This window comes from Psammomys obesus, unplaced genomic scaffold, assembly GCF_907164565.1.
Source record: "Psammomys obesus unplaced genomic scaffold, mPsaObe1.curated_primary_1811, whole genome shotgun sequence".
NCBI classification, from domain to species: domain Eukaryota; kingdom Metazoa; phylum Chordata; class Mammalia; order Rodentia; family Muridae; genus Psammomys; species Psammomys obesus.
The window spans coordinates 2,777,427-2,791,154 of record NW_026594418.1 but is presented as its reverse complement, the minus strand read 5'-3'; the positions used below and the strand labels follow the sequence as shown (position 1 = coordinate 2,791,154).

The window sequence follows — 13,728 nt, the reverse complement described above, 5'->3', positions numbered from 1 at the left end:
AAGAAGAAGAAGAAGAAGAAGAAGAAGAAGAAGAAGAAGAAGAAGAAAAAGAAGAAGAAGAAGGTGGTCATGTTAGCTACCTTTCCTGAAAGCATCTCCAACAGCAGTAAAGTACACCCTGTACCCTGTGCTCCACAGTTCTGCCAGCAACAAGGACATTAGGTAAGCCCCTCCAAACCCCTAACCTTAAACTGCCCAGTAAGTACTCTCAACAGCAGTAAATTGCACACTATACCCTGTGTACCATTTCGCACCCCACAACTTCGACTGCACTCCTGGAAGTCTGCAGTCACCAGGGACAAACAGGTAAGACGCTGCCCCAAGCTCTTGCCCACCATACTTCCATAAAACACACCCATCAAGCCTGAAACTGCACCCCACTCCCCTGGACTCGGTTTACCAGCCCACAACAGAGCCTGATTTCCTGGAGGCCTACCTCAGCTCAACTGGTACTAAGGCCCCCAGAGGCCAAGGTAGCACCCAAAACACCAGAGAAAACACGGACCACAAAGCCTGCAGGGGAGACCCCAACTGAACCTGAAGAGTAGGTCATCACCAGAACTCCAGACCATTTAGGGCAGTAGACATAGAACAGAAACCAAGGGAAAAACATTACCAAACAAACAAAACAACAACAATAACAACAACAAAACAATACCTATCCATTAAAGATAAACTCAGAAATCAACATCTAAACCTATTTTAACTGTAAAACTCAGATGGCTAAAGGCCAGTATAAAAACATAATCAACACCAGCCAGAGCAATATGGCACCACCAAAGCCAACAAGCCCTGGATATCTTAACAGCTAAAGCATAAGAAAATGACTTTAAGTCCAATCTCAACAAGATGATAGAGGCCTTTAAAGAAATGGATAAATCCCTTAAAGAAATACAGGTTGAGGAATTCTGTGGAAGATAAGGATGAAGGATTGAAGGAGCTAGACAGGTGCAAGTCGCCACAAGAAGACATACAGAACCAACGAACCTGGGCTGATAGGGGCCCACAGAGAATCAGCCACCAAGCAGAGAGCATTCTTAAGATGGACCTAGGCCCTCTGCACATATATGACAACTCAGTCTGTGCGGCTCGTCTTCATGTGAAATTCTTAACAGCAGGAGCAGGTGCTGTATCTGAACCTGTGGGCCACCTCAGGATCCCTTTTTTCCTTACTGGGCTGCCTTGTGTAGCCACAATAGAAGATCATGTACCTAGTCCTACTACAACTTGACATGGCAAAGTTGATATCCACGGGAGGCCTCCCTTTTTCTGAGACTTTTCTGAGGAGAAAGGGAGTACTGGAGGATGGTGGGGACAGGACGGGAGGTGAGAGGGAAGGACTGGAAGGAGAGAATGTAGAGGAAACTGTGACGGGCTGTAAAATTAATAAATTAGTTAATTCCTCACAATAAGAAGGAGGAGGAGGAACCCACCTATATGTGGATAATGAAATGGCTTGTTCTGTCACAAACATTTGCTTCATATTTTTCCTGCTTATATCTAGTAATGCCTGTTCTTTATTTTCATGTATCCCAAATTCCATAGTCTAAACTGTTTTGTGTGCTAACAGAAATAGGAAGTGAAAAATCCCATAACATTTGATTTGTTGTGTTCAGTATTATTTGGGCAAGTGGAAACTTTTTCCTCTTAGGTAATTTAATCTCTCTGACAACTACTCCAGGTGTTAATCACTGCACTGGTAAAAGCAAGATAATTTTCAGAAGTAAGAAGTTTCTAGATGCAAATATATATGCATATACATATAGAATATATATTTTACTCCTCCTTTTAAAGCGGTAAGAATTTCAGCCCATCAACATTTGCTGATCTCTTCTTTCATAGTTGTCAAAATAGCCTGTGTTTTATTTATTTTCAGAATTCTTTCCATCTCACCTATGAAGTGAAGAAAGCATTTACTATAAATAGATGGCTTTCATTAGGTAGCTGAATGAATCATATTGTAAATGAAGAGTTTTAGAGAAGTACTGCAAAATTATAGGGAGCTAAATTTTAAGCGCTCGCTTTATTCTTCAACTGGACACTGTAACCAGTTATCTTGTTTATGGTATATATGTACTTTAGAGAATTATGGGCAGCAGACAAAATCTACCTATGTCAGTTCCTGGTAGCCAAGGCCTCATGCGAAAGTAAGACCACTATGCCTGGGGAATCTCCTCCGAAACTGGCCAACTCTGAGACTGGGAATTATGTTGCTCCTATTGATAGCATGATTGACACCCAGAATCCTAGGATGTGGAAACCAGAAACTCCTGAGTGAGTTTTAAACATGAGCTTACAAGGCGAAGCATAAGCTAAATCAAACAAAAAGCAATGGGAAAGAGGAGATAACACCAGCCAAAGCAGGTGAGTCCAAGTCAGAGATATTTATGCCTGCCTGCTTCTTAAGGACAGAACAGAGAAAAGAGTTCAGGCAGCAAATTCTGCCTGAAAACGGCATTTTATTTATATTGCAAAGCGGGTGATCACTACAATCAACAAACAAAGTCATTCCTATCTGTTTTTCTGCAGATTTTCAATGTTGGTACTGCATACACAGCATGAAAATGAGCTAAAAAAAGATTAGTTGCTATATAGTGGTTTTCACAATATATTTCCAAAAACAAAGTATAAATAAATATATGTATGTCAAATTTCATATTAGAAGGGATGAATAAGAGCTTATGAAATTTTATCAATTATTCAAAATGAAATTAAGATAGTAAAATTTGAAAATGAATAAAATGAGTAACATATGGCAATGTTGAAAATAGAGTAGAGAGAACATAAAAATGGGGGTGGCCACTGAGTTCATGTCATAGACAGTCCCTGTTCCCATTACTAGGGAACCCACTTGGACATTGATCTGCCATGGGCTACATCTGTGCAGGGGCTCTAGGTTATCTCCATGGTTATCTCCTTAGTTGGAGTATCAGTTTCAGAAAAGATCCCTGTGCCCAGATTTTTTCTTCTCTCTCTCCTTGTGGAGCTCCTGTCTCCTCCAGGTCTTTCTAACTCCCCCTTCCTACAATTTGATCACCTACCCCTGAGGGAGGAGCAGCCTTACCAGGCCTCAGAGGAAAACAATGTAGCCGGTCCTGATGAGACCTGATAGGCTAGGGTCAGATGGAAGAGGAAGAGATGCCAACACCTACACCAGTGTCGCCATAGTAGCATGTGCTACAGGGCAGGAGAAACACTTTCTTCGGAAATTCGCTCCTTGGAAGGTCCCTGGCAGACTCATCCCACTTGGAAAAGAGACGTGTCCTGAGATTTCTACGCTTTTTCAGTTGTGGCTCTGGAGCTGGATTAATGAATTCTTTGATTTTTCTCTGTGACTCCTGAAACAGCACAACTAGTTTTATAAAGAAATTTATTATTAGTAGATTATTAAAAGCTTTAATAAAAATAATATGTAAAAGAAATAAGTTTAAAAAAGTAATAAATTAGATTTAGCATTAATAGGCAGTAAGAATAGTGAAAAAATAATAGCCTCCTTCTTAAGAAAAAATAGCATGGGAGGTACAGCTGGTGGGAGTTTCCCCTCCAGTGCCTTGTTTCTAGGGAAAATCATAAATCTTTAGCAGGACATATGGGAGGATGGTTAACAAAGGTGTAGTTAGATTTTGATACAGAGAAAGATTTTGGCAGGCATCTGACTTAGCTCCTGACTTTCCTCTTCACTGGTTAGCAATAATGAAACTACATTTGAGGTTTCTTTTTCTTTGTTTGCTTTGATCAAAAAGTTTTTAGGCCAAGATTTCTTGTGGGCACTGCTTTATGTTTGACTACATTTTGAGTTAAAATGTAAACTTTGTATTCTTGGTAAAAGTCTAAATGTTCTGGGAAGTATGCCAATTTTAAGGTGCCTTTTGTGAAATCATTATAAAAATACTAGCTTGATTTCAGTAAAGTGCAGCAGAGCCAAAACCATCAAGGTGTCTCTGTCTGTTAATTCATCGCCAAAACCATGTCTTCCTGTCCGAAGCCTTGTTCTCCCTCGGACGCCGGGAGCCCGACTGGGCCGGTCCATGGCAAAGAGGACCTCCTATATCAGTAGACTGGGGAAGGGGCACGGGTGAAGAACAGGGAGGGAGGGTGGGATTTGGAGCAGATGAGGGAGGGAGCTACAATTGAGATACAAAGTGAATAAACTGTAATTAATAATAAATAAATAATTTTTAAATGGGGGTGGCTTATTATGAAAGAGGAGAGAGTTTTGGAAAGATGGCTCAGAGGTAAAGAGGTTCATAGTTTTGTGTTACAGCACTCACATAACAAGCTGGATGTTCTGAAAACCTCCAGAGGGATCCAATGTCCTACAAACACGGGAACACACACAGATAAATACATACGTACATACACACACATGCATACATACATGCTTGCATACATACCTATAGACACACAAATACACATAATACATTCTTTGCATGTTAGGATTAGAGCAAAGTCGTACATACAAAACTAGTAAATAAACCCAAACAAGCATGTGTATAGATGGGCTGCAACATAAAATGGAAGCAACAGCAAGTAAGCCTAAATCTATGACACACAAGTTAACCTACTGCAAAAGTTAGAGGAACATATCTAAACGAAGCAACTTTATTATTTGTTTTTTATAAGATGCCGTAAAACCAAAATAAAAATAATTGCACACATGTAATAAATCCCAGTTTGCGCATTTCCTTTTCACTGTCCTGTGAACTAGCTTTTCTGGAACAATTGTATGTGAAAACATCTTGAAAAAGTAGATGTCAGTGATGACACAGGATTCAGAGAAAGGCAACAAGTCAACGAAAGTCTCACATGATCTCTGTGATGCTGAACTGGCATTCCTAGTGTTCATTGAAAGCCATGGCTTTAACTATACACATGTACCTAGATAATTATATGCAGGTGTGCAGAGGTGTGTGTCACTGTGCACACATATGCCGCCTAGTTCTTTTCACAGAAAAAGTACAAAAGTATTAGGATTTGAAAACAACGAGGACACCAAACACGTGGATCTTAACTCCTGACTGCAATTCTTCCATGAAATCAAATAGAAATAGTAAAAAACTGTTGAGTACAGAGCCAGGAAGTTGTCTTTACAATGCAAGACTATTATAAATTGACAAAAAGTAAGGTCAGAAAGAAAAATATTTAAAAAGAGTGTCATGGGAGACCATTTAAAGGCTTCCAGCAGTTAAAACTGGATTAAATTGAGAAAATTACTTAAACTGTAATTGCAGTGACTTTTTAGCTCATCAATTCCAACATATAAATTGATATTAAGTATATAATTAATGCACAAACAAAATTTAAAAGAAAAATTGGAATTTTACAGCGACAAATTATGTAAAACTAACATAATGATGTTCAAGTTAACATCATGCGTGAGATACGTCATGGAGAGAGCACACAGAGATAGGCTGAGAATCACTGTTTGGTATTCTCATGCTTAACACTTTTCCTGGGGAAGTGTGAACAAACTTCTGTTTATCCCAAAGAGTACATCACTAAAAGACCAAAGTTCTTCACCTTCACCCAGGTGTAAACAAACATACTGTTTTATTGATAAGAAGAATAAGTTTGGACTGTGAGTTGAAAAGAGAGAACCAGGAAGTTAAGTCTGTTCTCAAACTGACAGAGCCCTCCTTGGAAGCACAGAAAAAGTCCTTGCAATTCTGAATAATTACTCAATTATCGTTACTCTGTTCCTCTCCGTGGCAGAAGAGGAAGTGGGCTGGAAGAGAGGAAGATGAGTGTGTCAGCCTCCCCTCCACAAGCATTGAGAATGCATATGCACGTGCAGAGGATCTTGAATCCTACCTAAGTCCCTAGGTCCAAAACTATCAACCTTGCATCCCTCACCACACAAGATTTCAGGGCGATCTCAAGGGACCATTTTTCTTTGATTATTTAGACATTTATTTTAAATTTTAATATGCATTTAAAAACAATCAGGGACATGTTACAAACTTAACATATTGGACAAGGTAACACATTCCTGTAATCTCAGAATGTGGAGGCTAAGACAGGAGGACAACTTGAAGTCAGGTATTGAAGACAAGCTTGAACAACAGACAGATCATAGACATGTATATTGTTCACCTGTATTATAGTCATACAAGATGGCAAAAAAAGTGAGAAGCTATCTTGTACTGGAGATAACAAAACAGCTGACTACTAAAGGTCTGAAGTCAGACCCTGGATCATAAAAAGGGCACAACCAGAAAGATTTAAAAAATTCTAATAACATAATACAGATTAGATACCAATACTATATCAATACCTTGGTTTACATAGTTAAATTTATTCAAAGAATTTTCAGTAGTGAAAGCTACATGATAAATATCTAACCTGTATGTATTACTGCAATATTTTTATGTCTAAAACTATTCTAAAATAACAGGCAAAAAAATTGTAAGTATTAGAAACACAACAGCTAGAATACCATGGTAGAAAACTATTTTTATTAAATGTATTAAATCAGATTTCTTTTTTCAACCAGCAATCATACATCCTCTAATCATTACCTCTCTCTTCATTTGGCAAAAGTCCTTACTTACTGGTTATTTTACTAAATTCTATAATCATTTTTCTGACACCTATACTAACACAGAAATAGAAGAAAAAATATATATACTCCTGTTGAATGATTTCCCTTTTAGACTTTTTTTTTCAAGGCAGGGTTTCTCTGTGTAGCTTTGACTGTCCTGGACTCACTTTGTAGACCAGGCTATCCACGAACTCACAGAGATGTGCCCTGTGTCTGCCTCCTCCAGTGCTGTAATTACAGGTGTATGCCACCAAGCCCAGCTCCTTTCAGACTTTTAAAGTACAGAATTTCACAGAAATTGTCAAGGTGGGAATCGGGAACAAAGTGTTGTCAACTGCTCACAGTTCGAGTCAAACTACCAGAAACTGACTGGTTTCAATGTGTTCTATATTTGTTGCCAGGATTTGGCACAGGAGCTGTAAGTTAAAAGGAGTAACCCAAATCCTAGCTCTACCAAAGATCCACAGAGATAATCTGATCAAGATAATCTGATCAGGGTTTTGTGCCTAACATCATGAACATTGCACCAACTTTCGTTCATTATGTCTAAGGCTTTTGTTGTTTGGTTTTATGTTTTTGAGACAGGATCTCACTGTCCACACTGGTCATGAACTTGTATCAATTCTCTTGACTCAGGCTTCCAAGTGCTGGCTTTAGTCACAGGCATGAGCTACCAAGCCCAGCTCATTTAACCTAATACTTATACAGAGTTACTGGCCATGTTCCAGGATGTTCCAAAAAACAACAGTTCTGAGCCAGACACTAAACCCTCAGTTATAACACTAGCTTTATTATATCATTGCCAGTGGTACTATTTTGTAGAATGCTAGTTTTAAGGGATGTGAAATAATGTTCATTAAAGGGAGAAGAAAAACACTTTTGCTGTTGTTGATGATGATGATGATGTTTCTCGAGAAGAGATTTCTTTGTAGACCAGCCCGGCCTCAAACTCAGAGAGGTTTGCCTGCCTCTGCCTCCTAAGTGCAGGAATTAAAGGTATGTGCTGGATAGTATTTTATAAATTGACTTGACTGTATAAATCATTAATAGTTCCCCCTTTCTTAGAATCTGTAAAGAAGAAATATTCTTGGAAAATACACACTGAGAAGTGCATGTTCACAAACAAATCAGTCACCAAGTCTTCCTCAAGTATAATTAACAGAGGCAGAAAACAGAATTGTGTGCTTACAATTGTGCTGAGGAACTTAACTTTATGCTTGAAACTCAGTAAGAGATCAAGGAATTACAAAATCTTAAAACACAAAGGTGTATGGCTTAGATCATTATCACCATAGGGAAACCTGACACCAAGAATCAGTAGCAGAAGCAAAAGAGGGGAGAGTTGAGCCAAGCTATGAGTAGGTTTTTTTGTATGTACAGAGCAAAATTGCACATTGAATGCTCCACACAGTAGGTGTTTATTAAATGCTTGTTAATTAACCAACTAACCTAAAGTATATAGCCCTCAGAGGAAGCATGACCAGGCTCAGTCTGGAGAAGAGCCACTAGTGAACCTCCCATCTGGCAGACATGCATGCAGAACCCTTGTAGAAATGCCATTAGAGCCACTTTGAAGAGGCTGAACAAGGCCCTTCTCCAACAACCTGCAGTGAGCTCACTCAGGATGTTATGTTTGTCCTGGAATTCTTCCTTCCGAGACAAAAATTTGGCTGGTATTGGAGAGTGCTTGGGGGTGTAGCCTGTCATCTACATCTCTCCCAAAGAATGTATACTAATAGCTCCCTCTTAAGGGAGAATTAGCCATTGCTATCCCTATGTCATCACTCCTGACACCAACTTCTACTCAGCCCAAACCAGTCACATAAATAGTGCATTACGACTGGTATGAGGAGATGTAGAAGTAGTTATTGCAGGTTATCTTGAAGAAAAGGTGCTCAATTTATACCTATATAAAGCTTTCTTCAGTATATGCTTCATAACGTGCCCATCTCTAAATCCCATTGGCCAGTATGTACTATAGAAATATCTTTGCTCTGTCTGGGATATAGTTCAAGTAATAGTTTCAGAAAATGGGACAATATCACCACATCGTAAAGAAGTAACTCAAAATGAACTCAGAATTCTGGCTACACAACAAACCAAATAAACATTGATGTGAGCTTTCATTTCTGCAAACTGTAAGCCAACAACAACAAAATTTTAGGTTCTAGTTTATTACCCTCCATTCTTATACTATAAAGACAAAAGTTTCATTCTGAGTCATAGCTTCAGAGGTTACAATCCAGTCAGTTGATCTTGCTGCTTTGGGGCAGGAACAAAGATGAAGAACAGGAATGGGCTAGGGTCCCATGAAGCCTGTTGATGGTGTGTCTTTAATAACTGAAAGACTGCCCTCTATACTCAATCCCTTAAAGACTGTAACTCAAGCCAGTAGCACCAAGGCTTACGAACCAAGTAGTAACACTAGAATATCAGGGAACATTCTACATGCACACTGAAAGTAGGACAAAAGATTGAAATAGTAGATTGAAGTTAGGATTCTTCTAATGATTTTTATACTTTAAGAAAAAACAAAAAGCAGCTTTAGATGGTCTTAACTGTCATGTACTTTGCCCTTCTCATAGTTCGATTTCCTATAATCTCATCCACCTGCTGTCAATTACAGTCTGAAAATATTAAATGAAAACTTCCAGAAATTATTTATATTAATAACTGATTGCAAAATACTATTATAAACAGTTTGCATTACTACTATAGTAATTGCCTACTGTGTCTAGTTTAGATGTTTTACGTCATCAAGTGTATGTCTGTATATGAAAAATAATACATAAAGTGGTGTAGGAGTTGAATACATATAGAGATATATATGTAGTCAAAGCATAACAATATATAAATGTGTTAAAAAGATATTGATACAATTTTGAAGTTATTAAGAAGAAATAGATTAATTTTATCTCAATTAGGGAATTATTTTTAATGATTTTACGTTTATAACACAGCAAGACGTGAAACTGAACTGTATTTTGTAGGCTGTAGGTGAAGAGTAGAGAAGGCCATTTTGGCAGCATACTAATAAAACACCTTTTAAGACATCAAGGTTAGAGTTCTAATTGCATAATTATGTCATTCATTGAGAGTAGATTTTCCCTTCTTAAAGAATCTCTTCATTTAATAAGGTAGGAAAGCAAACTGCATTAAAATTCGATGTTGCTACCAATGCCAAAATAGCCATGAAATGCTCTGTTTTAGTTTATGAGTGTCTGGGAATTTTTTCAAACAATAATTTGATATTTATCTTACAATGCCAAATATTTTTGAAAGTTTGTTATTTGTATGTATATATAGACAATTGGGTTGGTAATAATTCTACATATTTAGCATTGCTTTTCAAAATGTAAACTTTAAATTGATCCATATTCTTTAACCCTGATTTCTTACCATAGGAATCTACATATAGCTGTAAATTCTTAATAATTATATCTGATTGTAAGTGAAAGAAGAATTGGTAAAACAAATATTTCATTTTTGTTATATTTAAAACTATGTTTTTTTTAATTTGTCTATAACCTTGAGCATACTGAGTACTGTATATTATTGAATATTTGCAAATGATTACACACAACAGGATACTTTAAAAGCCACAAATCACAAAGCAAATATATGTAGGAAAAATTATAAGAATGACTTTTCATTAAAAAAAAAAAAGGACCAAATGCTATAAATGTACTTGCTTGTGCCTTGTTCTAATACAGGACCTGTAAGAGAGGGCCGTGTTGAGTGATATCTGAAGGGAAAGGGAAGTTTTGGGTAGATATTATCAAGATGAATCATATATATCTATAAAATTGTCAAATATAAATTAAAGACATCTTTTGAGAGGAGAATAAGAAGTTGGTTGGTTTTACTAAATATTTTATCTAAATACTTACTTATATGTAAAGTAATATGTGGCATGGACCCTGTTCTCTCTTTCCCCAACACCTTCAATTTAAATTACCCAAGTCCTGTAGTTGTCTGCTAGGGACAGCCATCTGTCTCAGCCTATCTTCCTCTTTGTGAGGCTAGCCAGATTCTTTTCCTGACCTCCACCAGGGACTCCCTAGCTGTCACACATAACCCAGATACCTAGAGGCCTGTTGATAGCTTAACTGAGACTCTCCCATTGTATTCTCTAGCACACTGCCAGTAAGTTTATTCTAGGCTCTTCGTTTAAGTTGCTGAAGGCACCAGACTTTAGCAGAGAAACAGAAAACCTGGGTAGAGGCTGAGTCCCCAAATATCAATGAATAGGTGTCATTATAAATACCTCTGCTGAAAGAGGGAGGGTGACTTGGACAAAAAGGAAAACAAAACAAACTCTTCCAGAGGCACAGAAATTAACACAACATGGAAAACCAAAACAACGTGATACATCCAAAAAAAATACATATCCCGTAATAATGGTCCCTAATTCCAGGCAAGAAAACTCAAAGAATGATTACAACTGTGAGTGAAGTCAACACAGGTTATTGCTATTACTTTTGCCTGCCTACCATAACTTGATGGTAAGATGCTATCTATGAAGATATCATGTACTTTCGATAAAAGTTGTGGAGAAAATAAGCCACAACTCGCTCACACCATGCTGGAAGTTTCTGCACAGGTTGTCTGGGGAGAAAAGACATCAGTTTTCTTATCCACAACTGGATCATACAAGCCTCAGTACTGACATGCTGATAAGATGTTCCCCTGGAGCAATACCAACATAAAAGTTCTAGGAATAACCAACTGCATTCCAATTCTTTAGGAGGCTGGCTCCAAAAAAAGGAATTTTGTACCTTGTATTATAAACCTGGTCAAAAGCACATGGTGTGGAAGGTCATGGGCTCTAAGGAAGAACCCACTTTTTTTTTTTTTAATTTTAGTGCATGTCATGCTGTCAAACTGTATTCCAATTATTTCTATTTATACCTATGTATTCATACTACTCTCAACTTAAGTCAAAGAATCTCCTTTTTGCAAAGGGTAATGGCCAATGCAGAGACTCATAACTGTTAAAAGTGCAAAGTATAAACAGCTCTTAGTACTGCACAGTCTAAGACCCAGGAACCTGGAGAAAGAGGGATTAGAAGAATTCAAGAGCTGTTAATGCGGGTCAGAGTTATGAACTGATGACAACTGAACACACCCATGTCATGGCTGAGGTAGGCATCATCTCACAGCACCTGTGATTTCCTGACTAAGATCAAAGTTTCAGCATGAATAGTAGATGGGAACCACCCGAGACTCCACCCCAGCTGATGACTGACCACTCACTGTATGCCTGTGGGCAGCATTTTTAACTCAGAGGGTTATTATTAACAGTACAAAGTGAGGGCATGCACTTAGAAGGGAGAAGGGATGAAGGACATTAGGGAGTTGGAAGGGGAAGTAGTAGACAGACATGATCAACATGCATTTTATAACTATATAAAACTTTAAAAGAATAAAAATATTTATACCAAAATGGAGGAGTAAAGAAGCAAAGGGAGGAGAGGAAGGTATATGGAAAAAGAGAAGAAAGGGAAGAAGGGAGAAATTAAGCAGAGAAGGAGGGAGCTTACTCTTCGGGGAAAGCAGGCCTTCAGGAAATAGCACTTTACCTCAAAGGATCACAAAATTACCAAGTCGCCGTCATCACATCCTTATTTGAAAGAGTCTGTTAATGTTTAGTTCCCTTCAAGAAAGAAATGATAAGGAATACTTGGACATCTGGAAAGTAAGGGACCCTAGAACATAAAGGAAGGAAAGGAATGCTCCAGAGTGTTATCCATTCCTCAGCATTTGTCTATATGTAGAATCTGAAGGCAAGTTAAACACTGTGAACATTCTAGCATATCTTTTAAGACCAAATTCTATTCCAAGCACAGTTTCTAGACTGAGGACACAGTGTTTAATTTAATTTGATGTTTAGCAAGGAACAACACATCCTTCTGCTCTCCTCTTGAAAAACTCACCTGAAGAAAGAGAAATGTTGTAAAATGCTTGTAATTTTTAACCCATCTTACTAAAGCTTGAAAGTCAAATACGTAAAGTGCCTTAATGCATTTTTCTTTCTCCTAAATAAGTAAAACTAATTTATCTTCACTGCATAAAGATTTGAGTTTTCATAACTGAAAAATAATGTATATATCATTTCAAATTAAGATGAGAAGTCTATATGTGAACAATATGTATAAGCATGTAAAATGCAAATCTAAGACAAACATTAGACAATGGACCTACATGAATACTGTGATGTTTAGACATCTGTGAGACTGTCTTTTTACGTTTTAACAGCCAAATGAATGTTACATAGAGAACTCTCATTGAGAGAGACTTTTTGCCTGGTTCTTTTGCTCTGAATATAACTAAGATATTTAAATGTGTGGGCAGTATCATTGGTACAGAGTTGGAAAACATTCAGGCATACTACCAAAACAGTCAAATACTTGCAAATATAATCCATTCATCTACAGTGATTCATTCTCTATTTAAAACATACTCTCAATGTCTAGGACAGTTCAATCTGTGCAGTTAACAAGTACCTTGTGGTTTGACCTTCTAGAAAGTGTTTATTCTCCAAAGCTTTGTGTGAGGAAAAGAATTAATTGCAATCACTGCTTCTTTCCAACCTTTAGAGCCTTTGTTCTGATTCTTTCATCCCTAGTTGGTAGAAAGTTTCAAGATAAAAATCCAGCCACACAAACTGCCTGAATAAAACAAAGCAGAGAATCCTAGAATCCTGGTTTTAATTTGATTAATATTCTTAGCATGGCTTCCAGTATGTCCAGCTGGATATTATCTTTGCGATCTTCGTGTGTGTGGATTTTAAATTGATGAAATAAAACAATATTGTTGATTCAGTGTTTGAGGCAAGTCCTTGACAATTTTTCCCTACATAATTGTCAGGAAATGAACACTGTAAACAAGGGAGTCACTATCTTATTATGCTCGTGTTCTGCTTTGGAGGAGGGATTCTTTGAATTGCTCTACCATAAGAAATGCGTGCCTAATACAACTTCATTCCCCTTGGCCTTGGCTTAAGGCTAGTGAGAAAATGTGAAAGAAAGAGGGAGGGAGGGAGGGAGAGAAGAAAGAAGGAAGGAAAAAAGGGAGGGAAGTAGGAAGGAGGAAGGAAGGAAAGAAAGAAGGAAGGAAGGGAGAAAGAGAGAGAGAGAGAGAAAGAAAGAAAGAAAGAAAGAAAGAAAGAAAGAAAGAAAGAAAGA

General features: G+C 37.6%; 1 protein-coding gene across 1 annotated transcript in view; it reads right to left on the bottom strand.

The window, feature by feature from the left end:
- The window catches only part of Tusc1 (tumor suppressor candidate 1), a 26,716-nt gene extending 26,357 nt beyond the window's left edge, over positions 1-359 (bottom strand). The window contains exon 1 of the mRNA XM_055618957.1: positions 245-359. Within this exon, the coding sequence (XP_055474932.1) occupies positions 245-359 (115 nt within the window). The remainder of the gene's footprint in view (positions 1-244) is intronic.
- Between the last annotated feature and the right edge of the window lie 13,369 nt (positions 360-13,728).